The sequence below is a fragment of the Daucus carota genome, chromosome 3 (assembly GCF_001625215.2).
Source record: "Daucus carota subsp. sativus chromosome 3, DH1 v3.0, whole genome shotgun sequence".
In the NCBI taxonomy this organism is placed as follows: Eukaryota; Viridiplantae; Streptophyta; class Magnoliopsida; order Apiales; family Apiaceae; genus Daucus; species Daucus carota.
The window spans coordinates 58,054,865-58,073,669 of record NC_030383.2 but is presented as its reverse complement, the minus strand read 5'-3'; the positions used below and the strand labels follow the sequence as shown (position 1 = coordinate 58,073,669).

Here is an 18,805-nt window from a genome sequence, read left to right as displayed (position 1 = left end):
AAATCAGTGGCGGAACCAGGAGTAAATCTTAGGGGGCTCAAATTCGAAAGCGCAACTGAGTAGATTGTCACGGGTTCGCCGTTGAATGAATTTATAACAGTGATATGTTGAGTTAGGGGATTGTCAAGTGAGTGCGTATGACTTATGAGTGTATCTTTTTGAATGTACTCTCTATCCCAAATTAGATGATCCTTTTGAGAAAATTTTTTATTCCGAAATAGTTAAGTCTCTTTCTTTTCAATGCACATGTATCAACAATTTTTCATCTTACCCTTTCTTATTTATCATTTCCAATATACCATCTAACCAATGTTATGATAAGTCAACATAATAAATATGGGCAGAGATAGAAAAAAGAACAATCTTTTGATACTCCTTAATATGTGTGAAATAAGTAAAAATCTCATCTAAATTAGGATGAAAGGGAGTATTTGTTAATCTCTCTTTAGACTAAGAGCAAGTCCAAAGTAGAGAGAAAAAGAGTGTATATAAGAATTTATTAGAAAATATAGTATAGAGCAAGGAGACAAAGGTGCCTTATAAATAAGGTCGGAAAAGGTTGTCCTAATGATCAGGCCCGATCCTGAACTTTCAGGGGCCCTAGGCAAAAAATAAAATTGGGGCCTTTTTTAGGGTAGCGGTCCACAATCATTAATGGCTGTGGAGGAGTGAAGTAACACACAAGTTTTGGGTCGTTGGATGAATATCCGGCGGCCATGAGAAGATCCCGGTCCAGCGGTAAAAAAATGCTGGACATGTTAAAATTTTTAATATAATCCTGACCTCTGGATATTCATCCAACGACCCAAGAACAGTAAGCTAACTAAACAATCCCTGGCAAAAATTTTACTAAAATATATTACAAAAAAGTTCCAAATAATTTATAAGTAATGACATAATACACAATCTAACATCTCATAAAAAAATAAGTTTTACGAGCTTTCCGAGATGCTCATTGATGACCAAGAAACCCTTGATTTATCAATTGCAGAATCTCTGAATAACTTCAATTCATAGATGATAAACCTCACAAGTGATGCACCTTCCAACTACAACTTATCTCTATTTAAATTGTAGAAAGAAATAGTTGTCATAGTTAAGAATAGATGAAAATTCCAAGAGATTTAGTGGTTATAACGCCTTGTTTTTTTTGGGAAGTATTCAGATTAAATGGAGACGGAAGAGATGGATATGAGGGGAGAAGGAGAGACGAGCAGCGAGCTGAAATAAAATTGGGTTAGGTATTTGGATGTGTAATGTGTTATGGATCTGTTGTATTATTTCTTATGTATCACTTTTTTCTTATCGACAAGTTCTCTTGCCTTTTAATATTTTCTTTCATTTTTCTTATTTATTAATTTAATTATTTTGTCAATCAATTTTAATATTTTCTATGTAAAAAAATAGCTCAAAAATAATAATTATTTTAACAAAAATAATTTTAATATTTTCTACCTTAAAAATATTAATATAAATGAAAATAATAATTTTTTGACAAAAAAATAACATAATTAAATAACTTAAAATTTTTGGGCCCCTCTCAGTCTTGGGCCCTAGGCCACTGCCCCTCTGGCCTACCCTCAGAACCGGGCCTGCTAATGATATAAAGCATCACTAGGATATTGTTGGATCAACATTTTTCTTCAAATACCCTAAATTATGACTTAGAACATGTTATAAAGTATCTTTTGGACACGTTCTAAGTGCCCTGAATTATACTGACATCAATAATTCAGCGGGGGCTGGAAAAAAAAATATGCACTGTTTTTTCGAGGTTAGGGGGGGCTCTAGCATCCCCTAGCCCCCTCTGGTTCCGCCACTGGAAGAAATATTGACACTTTGTTGGTTCTTGTACAGAATTTTATTGTGTTGCAAAGGGAGCGTTTTAGAGACATTGAACATAAGTATAGCTAGTGCTCACAAGAACAGCTAGCGAAAATGGAGAGGAAGGTAAGAGATGATTCTTGACTGTTTTACGACGAATCTCACTGTACATCAAGTATATAGATCTGACTGATAGTAGTATTCCAAAATTTTCTCAGTAAATGAAAAAACTCAGAATAAAAGGCACAATAATTAAAGAAGCAGGTTCTAAGTAAAAAACATGTACTGAATCATATATATTGATAACTAGGGGCAAGCTCTAGTGTCTCTGTGAAGAAATATGAAATTGCCTTCATATCTTTTGTCGGAAAGGGGCTTCATCCCCTTAACAAAACTCAGGCTTTCTGAGTAGTTGAAGCAGTTATATGTGATCTGTTCTGGAAAGGAGCTGTCTTTAAGTAATTTGATTGTATGGGTTTTGGGATTGACGCCATATAATCTGCAACCATGGGCATTCAGAAATAAAATGTCACCATTCCTAGAACACGGTACTATGCTATGCAACCAAATATTTGGCTCTTCACATATGAATGGTCCAATAGATATCTTCTTGTTCCAAACGCTACTTCTCTGATTGAAAATATAAACATCAATTGGTACTAGAAAATACATTCTTTCATCGTAGACCATGATCGCAAAAGAATCCATGAAATTCATGAGAACAAATGTTTTTAAGTAGTTATTGTGAATACAACTGAACCTAGGCAGCAACCTGAAAACCTCGAGGCGAACATCAAACGATATCACAACCAGACTGATTTCCGCGTCCTGCCTCGTCCAAATCAACCAAAAAGGAGATCCATTGAAAATTATTGGCTTCCTTCCTTGATAAATTTGTTGGGCCGCGCAACACCCGTTAACTCCGCATTAGTATGATATTGTCCGCTCTGGGCCGTGGCCAAGCCTGCACGGATTTGCTTTGGGGCTCCTCCCAAAAGGCCTCATACTAATGGAGTTCTTTGGCTGCTTATATTCAAGATAAATTTTCTTTATCTTTCCGATGTGGGACTTGGGTTGAACCCACTCAACAATCTCCCCTCAATCCAAGAACCACCAATCTTGTGACTCTTATACCGCCGCTACTCATTGATTCCTCATCTTGCGGGACACGCCGTCCGACCACCTTTGTCGGAAAGACTTTCGACACAAGCCGTCCAAGACCTCCAATCGTAGTTCTGGAGAGCCTCCCCACATCACACAACTGCAGCCCGCAACCCCAAGATCAACTTCTTAACCTCGCTCTGATACCACTTTTTGGGCCGCGCAACACCCGTTAACTCCGCATTAGTATGATATTGTCCGCTCTGGGCCGTGGCCAAGCCCACACGGATTTGCTTTCGGGCTCCTCCCAAAAGGCCTCATACTAATGGAGTTCTTTGGCTGCTTATATTCAAGATAAATTTTCTTTATCTTTCCGATGTGGGACTTGGGTTGAACCCACTCAACAAAATTTCCCCGCGGTAAAGTATGTTGGAGGGAGCAATTTGCTTCCAACGAGCAGCTTTGCATGAATATACATCAACTGCTAATGGTTTTTCTCTAATCAGGTAACCATAAATCACCTTAAAATCATTCTCCACAGAATCATAACCAAATCCTAAAAGGACATCATATCTTCCAACACTTCTCTTCGGAAGAGGAGGCATCACCAAACACAGATTTGTGGCAGGATTCCAAATCGCAATTTCCAATACTTTTGAAGCATCGCCGACCCAACGGAAGACACATACTAATCCATCAATGCAGCCAACTACCAAAGAGTTAGAGTAACTTTCATGACATAGTCCATGATGCAGTATGAGAGAGTTTCTGCAGGGGTTATGATGAAGCTGCGACTTGACGAAGTTATGGTCGGTTGAGATATGCAAATTCCAGGATTTACAAACAGATTTATATTGCAAAAGTGATTTTACAGAAAGTCTAGGCAGTATCTCCCATTCGATAACTTCTGGAGGCAGGACAGAAACAAGATTGTTGCTTGCTTTTGCTTTCTTGGTTAAGGATCTTGTAATGGCCATATTTGATACTAAACTTTGGACAAAGTTACGAGCCCTTATAAAGACATAAGTTTCTTATAATAAAGAACTACATGAGAACATAATTCAGTTTTGATTCCGAATTAAAAAGCAGATATTTGTTTGTGACAAAAAAAAAGAGGGCAGATATTTGTCCTCTCTAGCTATCTCAGGGTATCGATAATCCTATTATTATTTGAACAATATACTAGTTGATGACCCGTGCCAAGCACGAGTTTAAATAAATTTTTAAAATTTATTATTTATTGGAAGGATAATTTTTTCTTAATTATATTATCATATTTTTATTATAATTATTATAATTATTGTTTTTTAATGATATTTAAATTATTGTTATTTGAAAATAAGACTTTCTATATATTAAAATTTGATCTTATTTTAAATTTATTTTATAACAATATGGGCCCCCGTTCTATGGAGTTCACAAAATAAAGAGTATCGGAGTTCAAAATTATTTAAAAATAATCTATTCGTTTTAATTTTAATTTGTTTAATCCACAATATTTGTAAACATTCGACAATCCGCGGATTATATTCTACGATTTAATCGTTGCAATAAAAAAATAAAACAATAATTTTATAAATCACTAACACTATATATGTTCTAAAATATAACTCATAAGAGAATAATGATCTTAATGATTGTTGGAGTTGAAAGATGTTAATGATTAATTGATAATTATATTTAAAACTATTTAAAGATGATAAATTATATATAAATTTGAATAATTAAAAATATTATTTACGACTAAACTAAAAGATTATGACCGGTACTTACTACAGCTTAAATGTGGACTTTACGAAACTTAACTCTAACAATATGTTTTATTTTAATAAAATCAGTATATTGTTTGTTGAATTTTAAATTGTGAAAATAATATTCAAGATCAACACATATAAGTTCGTTTATAGTGTCTTTAATCTCGAATAAAATTCAAAATTTTAAGTCGTAATTGTTATATTCAATCTAATAGGCAAACATTATATATAATTATATTTGGAGTTCTTGTAAATATAACAGTAGTGTTGTAGTTGTTTGACAAACTAATATTGTAGTTTGACAAAGTTAATTAACTTTCCAAAACTAATTTGATATCAAATTGACGGATGTCTTGTGTTTCAATACTTTTATTATATGTTGCAATATGGACAATGACTTCATTCTCTTCGAGTTTCTGTTTGTCAAGTCAGAGTTAACTACAAAAGAGTTATAGAAACTTTCTTGCTGCAGTATGAGAGAGTCTCTGCTGAGGTTCTGATGAAGCTGCGTCTTGACGAAACTATGGTCGGTTGAGATAAGCAAATTCCAGGATTTACAAACAGATTTAAACCGCAAAAGTGATTTCACAGGAAGTCTGGGCAGTATCTCCCATTCAATAACTTCTGGAGGCAGGACAGAAACAAGATCGTTGCTTGCATTTGCTTTCTTAGTTAAGGATCTTGTAATGACCATTTTTGATATGAAACTTTGGACAAAGTTACGAGTCCTTATAAAGACATAAGTTGTGTATAACTTCTTTTAATAAAGAACTACATGAAAAAACATAATTTAGTTTTGATTCGGAATTGGAATTGAAGAGCAGATATTTGTCCTCTCCATCTCAGGATATGAATATCCATAATCCTATATTTGCCCAAAAAGGAACTAATCACATAAATGTATGTCTTTAAATATAATAATGAAATTTTATTATAAAAATAATATTATAATATTACAATTAAAGCATCCTTGTGCTAACCGAAGATACATACTAATATATCGATGCAGCCAACTATACGAGTTTATGCAGAGATAAAAGTCATATGTATACTTTGGTTATTTTGAAAAAAAATATTTATAATTTTTTGAAAATAAATAACTTACTAGCTTATATTGCACGGGCGGTTAACATATTTGTTATTTTATCGTATGTATTTTAAATTTACCTAATTTTATTGTAAAAGTAAAATTATGATAGAATAATGTGGTTGAATAAATATTTTATTTAACAGTTGGATAAATTCTTCATAGTTAAGTCCGTCAAATGGCTAATTAAAAATTAGATCGAACTATATATTTTAATGTGAATGTTAAAATATTTTTTTTACATGTTATAATTTAAGGAGGCCTATAAACTCAGATATAAACTAACCAATCAACGTTTTAATATTTCGTTATTAATAATTAATAATATGATATAAAACATTTTATAATTTAAAGAAACGATGAAACCAAATACGAACCCACCATACTAATCTAAATTTAATGTTTTGGTTTAATAGATAATAAAAAATATACTATAACATATTATAAATTCAAGAACTCCGTGGATCGAATACTAACCGATTTACCAAACTTAACTAACTGACCAACCAACCAACTGAACTTTTTATTTTCGGCTTTAATAGTGTAATAATATATAGTATATGATAGATTTGTAATATTTCTTTTAATGTGAGATCATTATAGTATTAAAAATAGTGTTATTAATGTATTTTGGTCGAATAATATCACATGTTATTTATTAATAATTATATTTAATGATATTATATTTTAAAATATATGTCGTCCGTGTTAATTGCAAAAGCTCGATTTTTTTAGTTAGAAAATCCGAAAAGGATAATACGTTTGGATTAAAAAGGCAATTACTATGTTGCTCGATATTATTTTAGAATATTGAGTTTTTTTAGCTAAAAAATTTATAAAAGATAATTTATTTTAGTTAAAAAGAATAATTGGTTATATAGATATGCCCATACTTCGGCCCAAGTACCGACCGCCCGACCAATATAATAATACACCCTCTACTTTTTTTATTATTTGACGTTTAGACTTTTGGCACACATCTTTACGTATAAATATGTCGCCCATGTCCGTATTAATTGTAAAAGATTGATTTTTTTAGTTAAAAAATTTATAAGAAGATAATATACTTTAGTTAAAAAAAGTAATTACCATGTTTCTCAATGTTATTGTAGAATATTGAGTTTTTCAATCAGAATTATAAAAAAGGTAATATATTTCAATTAAAAGGATTAATTGGTTATATGGATAGGCCCGTACTTTGGTCCAAATTAAAAAGAATATTGGTTATATAGATAGGCCCAGAATAATTGGTTATATAGATAGGCCCGTATTTTGGTTCAAGTATTGACCTACCAAACTTTAATTTTTCGATTTTAAAAGGATTAATTGGTTATATAGATAGGCCCGTACTTGGGCCCAAATCAAAAAAAAAATTGGTTATATAGATAGGTCTGTATTTTAGCCCAAGTACCGACCGACCAAATTTTTAATGTTTCGGTTTTAATAGTACTAGCTTATATCCCGTGTAAGGCACGGGAGCTTTTTAATTATTTAAAAACTTTTTAAATATATTTTAAATGGTGGGGAAAATTTAATTTACAAATAATAAATTAAAATTTTCAATTAAATAAATTTTACTTGAATCGAATCCAAAATATTAGTTTTCCATGATTTAACGGTTATGAGTGACTTAATCTAACACATTTATCTTTAATAATAAAAATATTTGTTTTGGATCATAAACATGTGAAAGACAGAATTTGCTTTGGATTCAGAAAAGGAATTATAAACATGCAAGTAGATATCAGTTACCTAATGGAACATAAGTTAATTTTGTTTTAATCTAACGGTGCTTATTTGTTCAATATTCGATCCAACGGATGATAAGGTTTAGGACCGAACAACCATGCGTCCAAATTATTTCCCTTACGATAATTATATATAAGTATATAATTAGCTTATAGCCCGTGCAAGCACGAGAGCTTTTTAATTATTTAATTTATAAATAATAAATTAAAATTTTTAATAAAATAAAATTCGAAATTATGATTTGTTTGTAAGTTAGAACTGTTGTAAATACACCATCACTACCATTAATGGCTTCAAATAAACTATTGTAATCAAGCCATTCCTTTTCTCGTATGTATCATGCCAAAGTAATTAAATTTTTTTTATCAAATTTTAATATATTTTGAGTAGAATACGTTATGCCAACTCCTATCAGATTATATTTATAAATGTATTTTATATTAGAATTATTATAATGTGATTTAAATATTTTTCAGAAAACTTATATGGTTCTAGATTAATATTGATAAACATAATTTGTTTAGAATTAAGAAAAGGAATTATAAACATGCAATAAGAAGGTAGAATCCATTTTAAATTAAGAAAAAGTTTTTGTATTTGTTCCTCGTATAAATTCGGCTTATTAATTTTAAAAATATTGTAAAAAAATTGTGAAAGTGTAAATTGTGGTTTATATGATTCTACAAATAAAACTGGTAAGAAATATTTATTTTATTATATATAAGTATATAATAGTATAGATGATGTGTAAAATTATAACAAACGGCAAGAGCACGGTGTTTGTGGTTACAGTAGTGTATATCGGCAAATTACGGGAGTAGACAGGTTCTATCTGTTAAATTTGCTACTGATTGTTTCAAGAGAGCCATCAATTATTTTAATATTTTAAAACGAGACATTAACAGATAATATAAAAATCTAGGACAATTAAGTCCATCATGCTAACACTAGCTTTCGAAAGGGCCAGATACAGATACAGAGGCTTCAAGGAAGAGATACAAGATAGACAAATGAAAAGAAAGAGAGGAGTATGTTCTGTATTATTCTTTTTAAGTATTATGGTCATCAGTATACTCTGTTATCTTTCTTACAAGAAAGAAACTACTCTTGCTTAACTGAAGCTACTCTTGTTTAAGTAGTGGTTCTTACAAGAACAGCGAGCAAAAATGGAGAGGAAGGTAAGAGATGATTCTTGACTGTTTTACAACAAATCTAATACGCAATATCAATCAATTAAGATACTCAATACCTGAAATTAAGATCGAAGAATGCTCATCAATGCATCAAGTATATAGATCTTATTGATATTAGTATTCCAAAATTTTCACACTAAATGAAAAAACCCAAAATGAAAACCGCAATTATTTAAAGAAGCAGGTTCTAAACAGAAAACACGTACTTAATCATATATATTGATAACTAGGGGCGAGCTCTAGCGTGTCTCTGTGAAGAAATATGAAACTGCCTTCATATCTTTTGTCGGAAAGGGGCTTCATCCCCTTAACAAAACTCAGGCTCTCAGAGTAGTTGAAGCAATTATATATCCGTTCTGGAAATGAGCCGTCCTTAAGTAATTTGATTGTATGGGTTTTGGGATTGACGCCATATAATCTGCAACTACGGGCATTCAGAAATAGAATGTCACCATTCCTAGAACACGGTATTATGCTATGCAACATAATAGTCTCAGGTATTCTTATAAATGTTCCAATAGCAATCTCCTTCAACTTAATATCCGGCTCTTTACATATAATTGGTCCAATAGATATCTTCTTGTTCCAAACACTACTTATCTGATTAAAAATATAAACATCAATTGGTTCTACAGAATACCTTCCCACATCATAGACCATGATCGCAAGAGAATCCATGAAATCCGTGAAAACAAATTTTCTGAAGTTTTTAGTGGCCACACAACTAAAACTAGGTAGCAACCTGAAAACCTCGAGCCGAACATCAAACGATATCACAACCAGACTGATTTCTGCGTCCTGCCTCTTCCGAATCAACCAAAAAGGAGATCCGTTGAAAATTATTGGCTTCCATTTTTGAGAAATTTTCCCGCGGTAAAGTATGTTAGAGGGAGCAATTTTCTTCCAACAAGCAGCTTTGCATGAATAGACATCACATGCTAATGGTTTTTCTTCAATCAGGGAACCATAAATTACCTTAAAATCATTCTCCACCGAATCATAACCAAATCCTAAAAGGACATCATATCTTCGAACACTTCTCTTTGGAAGAGGTGGTATCGCCAAACACAGATTTGTGGCAGGATTCCAAATCGCAATATCCACTTTTGAAGCATCCTTGACCCAACGGAAGACACATACTAATCCATCAATGCAACCAACTACAAAAGAGTTATAGAAACTTACTTGATGCAGTATGAGAGAGTCTCTGCTGAGGTTATGATGAAGCTGCGACTTGACGAAATTATGGTCGGTTGAGATAAGCAAATTCCAGGATTTACAAACAGATTTATATTGTAAAAGTGATTTTACAGAGAGTCTAGGCAGTATCTCCCATTCAATAACTTCTGGAGGCAGGACAGAAACAAGATTGTTGCTTTCTGTTGCTTTCTTGGTTAAGGATCCTGTAATAGCCATGTTTGATATTAAACTTTGGACAAAGTTACGAGTAGGCATAAGTTGGGTATAACTTCTTATAATAAAGAGCCACTAAGAAAACATAAATCAGTTTTGATTCGGAATTGAAGAGCTGATATATTTGTCCTCTCTATCTTATTGTATTTATTACCCTAATATCATTCTAACAATATATTAAATAGTTTTGTTAGAGAAAAATTATTTAAAACATCAACATTGCTATAATTTGTGGTTCAAAATTTTCGTCAATCTAATATTCTTTTTTTTATAGATTAATAATATTCAATTTTTATAAATTTTAACAATAAAAATTATGGAAAATATAATTTATAATTAGTCAAAGAAAATTATTATTAATAACATATATTAATATTTAAAAAATATATTTAAAAATATAATAAAATAAATATTATTTCTAGTACCTATTTACAATATAGAAAACTCTGTAACCTTTTTTAATTTTTATTTTGTCTACTCCAAGACAAACAGAAAGCAATAAATAATACTCCCTCCATCCCCTTTTACATGTCACCATTTGACTCTTGACCAGTCAAATTGACCAAATTTTGACTAAACATTACAAATTATCTCTTCATTATTTTCGAAATCTGAAAATTGCATATTAAAATACACTAAATATACTTTCTAATGACATATTTTTATTATTTTTCGAATTATATGATATATGTAAAATTTCAGTCAAAATATAGTCAATTTGACTGATCAAAAGTCAAACAAGGAAATATAAAAGGAGACGGAGGGAGTAGTATAATTTGTAGTTCAAAATTTTGGTTATGTTTATTTATGTCACTTTATAACCAAAAGTCTGTAATAAGTAGAGTTCTCTTACTCTTACATCACTAAACATTAAAAACACTATATAAACTCCACTGTTATCCTTTTAAATATAATTTACAATTAGTTAAAAAATAAAAAGATTAACCTACTATTATTAACATATATTAATATTATAAAATATTTAAAAGACAAACCCGAAGTCAACTAAAAAATTTATATAAATACTTTTAAAGCATCCTTGTACATAGTAATCTATCAAGTAGAGATAAAAGCCAGATGTACACTTTGGTTTATTTTGGAAAAAAGTATTTATAATTTCTCGAAAATAAGCGACTTATTTATGAAAATGATAGTGTAAAATTATCATAAACAACAAGAATACCGTGTCTGTGGTTATAGTAGTGGGGTCCTGTTCCCTGACATGTGGTTGTCAGGGAACGTTTATTTGACAACCTACTCCCCAGCCGTTGGATCGACGATCCAACGGCTGGGACAAAAGATTCAGTTTTTAAGTGTCCGCGCTTAAAAACCGCGGACACTAGGTCTTTCCGCGTGTTTCTCCCGCGGACATACATGCCTACCCGCGGTTAATAACAGCGGACAACACAGACTGTGAACCTAAGTGTCTACTTCTAAAAAAATATGAAATTATACTCTTTTTTTTTTTGAATTTATGGATTTAGATGATTATTATGATTAAACTAATTTTGTTTTGAATAAATAACAATTAACTTTATTTTATATTATATGTTTAGAATTCTTTGTTTATATATTTTAATAGTTAGTAGATTATTATTAAAATTATCATTATTACCTATACATTCTAATCTTAGTATTTTATCATAAATTTAATTGTTATTTTTTTAAATTATTTTATTGATTGACTAATTTTTTTGTGAATAGTTAATATATAATTTTTATTCTTGTCACATATTATATATTATAAGTATTATTTATTTTTTGTGTTATATAAAATATATCTAAATTTAATTTATTTAACAAAAATATAAAATGCTACTTAGACAATGTATATTTTTTAGACGTTTTTCTTGTTTTAAGTTTTAAATTAATTTAAAAGAGAATAATATTTATGTGGTATATATATCCAATAAAAAGAATAATATTTATATATTTTACAGAGAATAATATTTATGTGTTATATATACCACATAAAAGAGAATAATATTTATTATATATTCTCTTTAAGTACATAAATATCACCCTAACCACAAAGTCTTTTACAACATTACACAAGCTTGTTAAAGTAAAAGAAAAAAACAATATAAACAGCAAACCATGCAGCTAGAAAGCAAGAAGGATCGAGAAAATACAAAAATATTTAGCATAAACGTCTAAAAACATACATTGTCTAAGTAGCATTTTATATTTTTGTTAAATAAATTGAATTTAAATATATTTTATATAACACAAAAAATAAATAATACTTATAATATATAATATGTGACAAGAATAAAAATTCTATATTAACTATTCACAAAAAAATTAGTCAATCAATAAAAAAAATTTAAAAAAATAACAATTAAATTTATGATAAAATACTAAGATTAGAATGTATAGGTAATAATGATAATTTTAATAATAATCTACTAACTATTAAAAATATATAAACAAAGAATTCTAAACATATAATATAAAATAAAGTTAATTGTTATTTATTCAAAACAAAATTAGTTTAATCATAATAATCATCTAAATCCATAAATTCAAAAAAAAAAAAGAGAGTATAATTTCATATTTTTTTAGAAGTAGACACTTAGGGTTTTCACAATCTGTGTTGTCCGCTGTTATTAACCGCGGATAGGCATGTGTGTCCGCAGGAGAAACACGCGGAAAGACCTAGTGTCCGCGGTTTTTAACCGCGGACACTTAAAAACTGAATCTTTTGTCCCAGCCGTTGGATCGTCGATCCAACGGCTGGGGAGTAGGTTGTCAAATAAACGTTTCCTGACAACCACATGTCAGGGAACAGGACCCATAGTAGTGTATATAGGCAAATAAGGGAGTAGACAGTTTCAAGAGAGTCATCAATTATTTGAATATTTTAAATTGACGTATGACTAAATTAAGATTAATTATTACCTCCATCCCAAATTAGATGAACTAGTTGACTTTGGGCACGTAACTTTAGGTGCATTGACCGTCTATTTCCGAAATTTATTTTTTCTTTTGTAAATAAAAATTTCATATTTTAATTTTTATTAGCAAAAATAAAATTTTAAAAATACAGTCAATGAACCTTAAATTGTGTGCCCAAAGTCAAAGTGGTCATCTAATTTGGGATGGAGGGAGTAAGAGCAAGTCCAAGAGAAGCCCTATATCATGTCCTAAGTTAAAATTTAGGGCATTTGATAAAAAAGGTTGCTCCAACAATGTCCTAGTGATGCCTTATATCACTAGGACAACCTCTCCAAGCCCTATTTTTGAGGCACTCTCTCTCCTTGCCCTATCCCATATTTTATAATAAATTTCTACCAACACTCTCTTTCTCTCTCTACTTTATATTATGTTTTAATGATGAAAGTGAACTTTTAATAATAAAATATTAAACATATAGAGAAAATAAGGCACATTGTTGGAGTTGAAGTCGGTAGAATATGTCCTAAACTACTAGGACATAAGAGCAAGTCCAACAGTGTCCTAGTTGAAGCCCTAAATATAATATAAAAAATTATGTCCTAGTAGTTTAGGACATATTCAACCAACTTCAACTCCAACAATGTGCCTTATTTTCTCTATTTGTTTAATATTTTATTATTGAAAGTTCACTTTCTTCATTAAAACATAATAGAAAGTAGAGAGAGAAAGAGGGTGTAGATAGATATTTATTATAAAATATGAGATAGGGCAAGGAGAGAGTGTGCCTCAAAAATAAGGCTTGATGGAGTTGTCCTAGTGATATAAGGCATCACTAGGACATTGTTGGAGCAGTTTTTTTTATCAAATGCCCTAAATTTTAACTTAGGACAACAATTTGAGGCACTCTTGGACTTGCTCTAATATATTATATTTAAGGCTCCAACTAGGACACTGTTGGACTTGCTCTAATCTAACTGAGTAAGATACAAGATAGTGAAAAGAAAGAGAGAAGAATATTGTGTTCTGTTAAAGTATTAATGTCAGTAGTGTACTCTGTATCCATTCAGAAAAAGGTATTACAAGTTCAAAATCCATTGCCTTCAAAAAGACAATGATATCTATGTGTAGTACTGGCCGGTTTCACATTTGATTTCAATCACATGTACTGAATTATATATATTGATAACTAGGGGCAAGCTCCAGCATCTCTCTGTGAAGAAATATGAAACTGCCTTCATATCTTTTGTCGGAAAGGGGCTTCATCCCCTTAACAAAACTCAGGCTTTCTGAGTAGTTGGAGCAATTATATATCCGTTCTGCAAATGAGCTGTCTTTAAGTAATTTGATTGTATGAGTTTTGGGATTGACGCCATATAATCTGCAACGATGGGCATTAAGAAATAGAATGTCACCATTCCAAGAACAAGGTTTTAAGCTATGCAGCTCAATAGTTGTCTCAGGTATTCTTAATTTTCCAATAGGAATCTCCTTCAACTTTAATGGTCCAATAGATATCTTCTTGTTCCAAACACCGCTTCTCTGACTAAAAATATAAACATCAATTGGTTTTACAAAATACATTCCCTCTTCGTAGACCATGATCGCCAAAGAATCCATGAAATTCATGAGAACAAATGTTTTTAATTTGTTTTTGTCAATACAACTGAAACTAGGCAGCAACCGGAAAACCTCGAGCCGAACATCAAACGATATCACAACCAGAATGATTTCTGCATCCTGCCTCTTCTCATTCAACCAAAAAGGAGATCCATTGAAAATTATTGGCTTCCTTTTTGGATAAATTTCCCCGCGGTAAAGGATGTTGGAGGGAGCTATTTTCTTCCAACAAGCAGCTTTGCATAAAAATATATCAACTGCTAATGGTTTTTCTTCGGTCAGGGAACCATACATTACCTTAAAATCATTCTCCACCGAATCGTAACCAAATCCTAAAAGGACATCATATCTTCGAACACTTCTCTTTGGAAGAGGTGGTATCACCAAACACAGATTTGTGGCAGGATTCCAAATCGCAATATCCACTTTTGCAGCATCCTTGACCCAACGGAAGACACATACTAATCCATCAATGCAGCCAACTACAAAAGAGTTATAGAAACTTTCTTGCTGCAGTATGAGAGAGTCTCTGCTGAGGTTATGATGAAGCTGCGTCTTGACGAAATTATGGTCGGTTGATATAAGCAAATTCCAGGATTTACAAACAAGTTTAAACCGCAAAAGTGATTTCACAGGAAGTCTAGGCAGTATCTCCCATTCAATAACCTCTGGAGGCAGGACAGAAACAAGATTGTTGCTTGCTTTTGCTTTCTTAGTTGAGGATCTTGTAATGGCCATGTTTGATATTAAACTTTGGACAAAGTTACGAGTCCTTATATAAGACTGTATAACTTCTTATAACAAAGAACTACATGAGAAAACATAAATCAGTTTTGATTCGGAATTGAAGAGCAGATATTTGTCCTCTCTATCTTATAGTATCCGTAATCCTAATATCATTAGAACAATATATTGATAAAGTATCTAAAGCATACTATTAAATTAATCAACTAAATTTGATAAGTAATTTTCTAGCGGTTCATCCAATATTTTACAAAATTAAGTGAACATACAATTTTTTAAGTTTATGTAACTATGAATTATGACAAATATATTTAGTTAAATTCGCGTCTTTAAAAATAATAACAAAATTTGTATTATAAAAGTAATAATGTAATATTAAACTTAATGAAAATAAATTTGTACAAAACTAACTTAATATAAATTTTTCACTTATCTATAAAATTAAAATAAATAAAAATAAATGCACTCGTAATTAAATTTATGTTATATTCTCGTTAAACTCTTTAAAATTGTTACACAAGAGCCTGAACAATTAGAACATAAGGTGAAATGTCAGCCAGAAATTGAGCACCATTCGACAGGGCCAGATACAGATACAGAAATTAGAAATCTTGTTGGTTTTTTTAATAGGATTTTAGTAGCTACCTGTGTATCCACATATGGACTATAGTTGACAAATATAAAAATTTGGTGTGAAAGATGAGGGTTCTTTGGAAGATTTTGATAAGTAGCTAGCTTCTTGAAGAAATATTGACACTTTGTTGGTTCTTGTACAGAATTTTATTGTGTTGCAAAGGGAGCGTTTTAGAGACATTGAACATAAGTATAGCTAGTGCTCACAAGAACAGCTAGCGAAAATGGAGAGGAAGGTAAGAGATGATTCTTGACTGTTTTACGACGAATCTCACTGTACATCAAGTATATAGATCTGACTGATAGTAGTATTCCAAAATTTTCTCAGTAAATGAAAAAACTCAGAATAAAAGGCACAATAATTAAAGAAGCAGGTTCTAAGTAGAAAACATGTACTGAATCATATATATTGATAACTAGGGGCAAGCTCTAGTGTCTCTCAGTGAAGAAATATGAAATTGCCTTCATATCTTTTGTCGGAAAGGGGCTTCATCCCCTTAACAAAACTCAGGCTTTCTGAGTAGTTGAAGCAGTTATATGTGATCTGTTCTGGAAAGGAGCCGTCTTTAAGTAATTTGATTGTATGGGTTTTGGGATTGACGCCATATAATCTGCAACCATGGGCATTCAGAAATAAAATGTCACCATTCCTAGAACACGGTACTATGCTATGCAACAAAATATTTGGCTCTTCACATATGAATGGTCCAATAGATATCTTCTTGTTCCAAACGCTACTTCTCTGATTGAAAATATAAACATCAATTGGTACTAGAAAATACATTCTTTCATCGTAGACCATGATCGCAAAAGAATCCATGAAATTCATGAGAACAAATGTTTTTAAGTAGTTATTGTGAATACAACTGAACCTAGGCAGCAACCTGAAAACCTCGAGGCGAACATCAAACGATATCACAACCAGACTGATTTCCGCGTCCTGCCTCGTCCAAATCAACCAAAAAGGAGATCCATTGAAAATTATTGGCTTCCTTCCTTGATAAATTTCCCCGCGGTAAAGTATGTTGGAGGGAGCAATTTTCTTCCAACGAGCAGCTTTGCATGAATATACATCAACTGCTAATGGTTTTTCTTCGATCAGGGAGCCATAAATTACCTTAAAATCATTCTCCACCGAATCATAACCAAATCCTAAAAGGACATCATATCTTCCAACACTTCTCTTCGGAAGAGGAGGCATCACCAAACACAGATTTGTGGCAGGATTCCAAATCGCAATTTCCAATACTTTTGAAGCATCGCCGACCCAACGGAAGACACATACTAATCCATCAATGCAGCCAACTACCAAAGAGTTAGAGTAACTTTCATGACATAGTCCATGATGCAGTATGAGAGAGTTTCTGCAGGGGTTATGATGAAGCTGCGACTTGACGAAGTTATGGTCGGTTGAGATATGCAAATTCCAGGATTTACAAACAGACTTATATTGCAAAAGTGATTTTACAGAAAGTCTAGGCAGTATCTCCCATTCGATAACTTCTGGAGGCAGGACAGAAACAAGATTGTTGCTTGCTTTTGCTTTCTTTGGTTAAGGATCTTGTAATGGCCATTTTTGATATTAAACTTTGGACAAAGTTACGAGTCCTTATATAAGACTGTATAACTTCTTATGCTAACAAAGAACTACATAAGAAAACATAAATTAGTTTTGATTCGGAATTGAAGAGCAGATATTTGTCCTCTATCTTATGATAACAATAATCCTAATATCATTCGAATAATATATTAGAAAGTTCATTGTTAGAGAAAAAATATCTAAAACATACAATTAAAAATTTGGGGTTTTCTCCTAAATACCTAAGTCTAAAATATATTTTACAAAATACTTTCCAAATATTTTATAAAAAATATTAAATTTTTGAATATATTTGCAAAAATACTATATACAACTCGTTACAACCAAGTGAACTATACTTGCAATCAAATACGACCATACTTGCAACCCGTACGGGGCTAATTAACGGGGGTTGTATTCATATACATCTAGTTGCATATTGTACTTTTGCAAATATTTTTGAAAAATTAATATTTTTGCAAATATTTTCAAAAAATAATAAATTTACCAAAATACTTATAAAAATTGGTAGTTTTGGTAAATTCCCAAAAAACTTATCAACTCTAGATTTGAGAAGTAACTTTCAACTTTGGATTTGATAAGTACTTTCTAGCAGTTCATTCGATATTTTACAAAAATAAGTGAACATACATTTTTAAATTCATGTAGCTATGAATTTTGATAATTCTGAACTGGCTTAGAAATGTAGGTGATGAACACAAGCTCTTGTACTAACTTATTTAGGAATTTTAATAATTATATTTCGGATTGTTCGTGTATTTTAAGTTTTTTGAAATTTCACCAAAATCTATGAGATTTTGAAACATTATCCTTAAATCTTAAAACTTTATATCAATTCCACGATATTTTATCTAGAATCCACATAAAATCGAAATCAAATACAATCCATTAAAATCCATAAATTATATAAAATTCTTTAAAATCTCAATTGAATATACGTCTACAAAGTAGACCTTCAAGTCGCCGGTCTCAATATGAGCTGTTGCCTTGAAAACTGCTTAAAGAGGTCGCCGTAAATGTGAATGAAAAACTGGTCGAAAATCTCCATGTAGACCGGGGAAGTAAGGTGAGAGTAGTGATGAAGAACTTCTTCAATGTCCATCGCATCCTCCACATCAACTTTCAATTCCATCAACTTTCTTGCCACTAAAAACCTCCTTTCTTCTCTTGTAACTACACTTTTACAAGTGTT

General features: G+C 31.3%; 3 protein-coding genes across 3 annotated transcripts; all 3 read right to left on the bottom strand.

Annotated features, from left to right (window-relative positions):
• Nucleotides 1–3,290: 3,290 nt before the first annotated feature.
• LOC135151584 (putative F-box protein At3g16210) lies at nt 3,291–3,902 on the bottom strand. The gene has a single exon (XM_064090140.1). It carries the CDS (start codon nt 3,900–3,902, stop codon nt 3,291–3,293), a length of 612 nt encoding a protein of 203 aa, XP_063946210.1.
• A 5,016-nt stretch (nt 3,903–8,918) lies between these two features.
• On the bottom strand, nt 8,919–10,124 carry LOC108212765 (F-box/kelch-repeat protein At3g23880-like). The gene has a single exon (XM_017384479.1). The coding sequence runs from the start codon at nt 10,122–10,124 to the stop codon at nt 8,919–8,921; it is 1,206 nt and encodes a 401-aa protein (XP_017239968.1).
• A 4,065-nt stretch (nt 10,125–14,189) lies between these two features.
• Nucleotides 14,190–15,374, bottom strand: LOC108212764 (F-box protein At3g17710-like). The gene has a single exon (XM_017384478.1). The coding sequence runs from the start codon at nt 15,372–15,374 to the stop codon at nt 14,190–14,192; it is 1,185 nt and encodes a 394-aa protein (XP_017239967.1).
• Between the last annotated feature and the right edge of the window lie 3,431 nt (nt 15,375–18,805).

Coding starts and splice junctions, on each gene's coding strand:
- LOC108212764 (XM_017384478.1), bottom strand. CDS start 15,374: ATGGCCATTACAAGATCCTCAACTAAGAAAGCAAAAGCAAGCAACAAT.
- LOC135151584 (XM_064090140.1), bottom strand. CDS start 3,902: ATGGCCATTACAAGATCCTTAACCAAGAAAGCAAAAGCAAGCAACAAT.
- LOC108212765 (XM_017384479.1), bottom strand. CDS start 10,124: ATGGCTATTACAGGATCCTTAACCAAGAAAGCAACAGAAAGCAACAAT.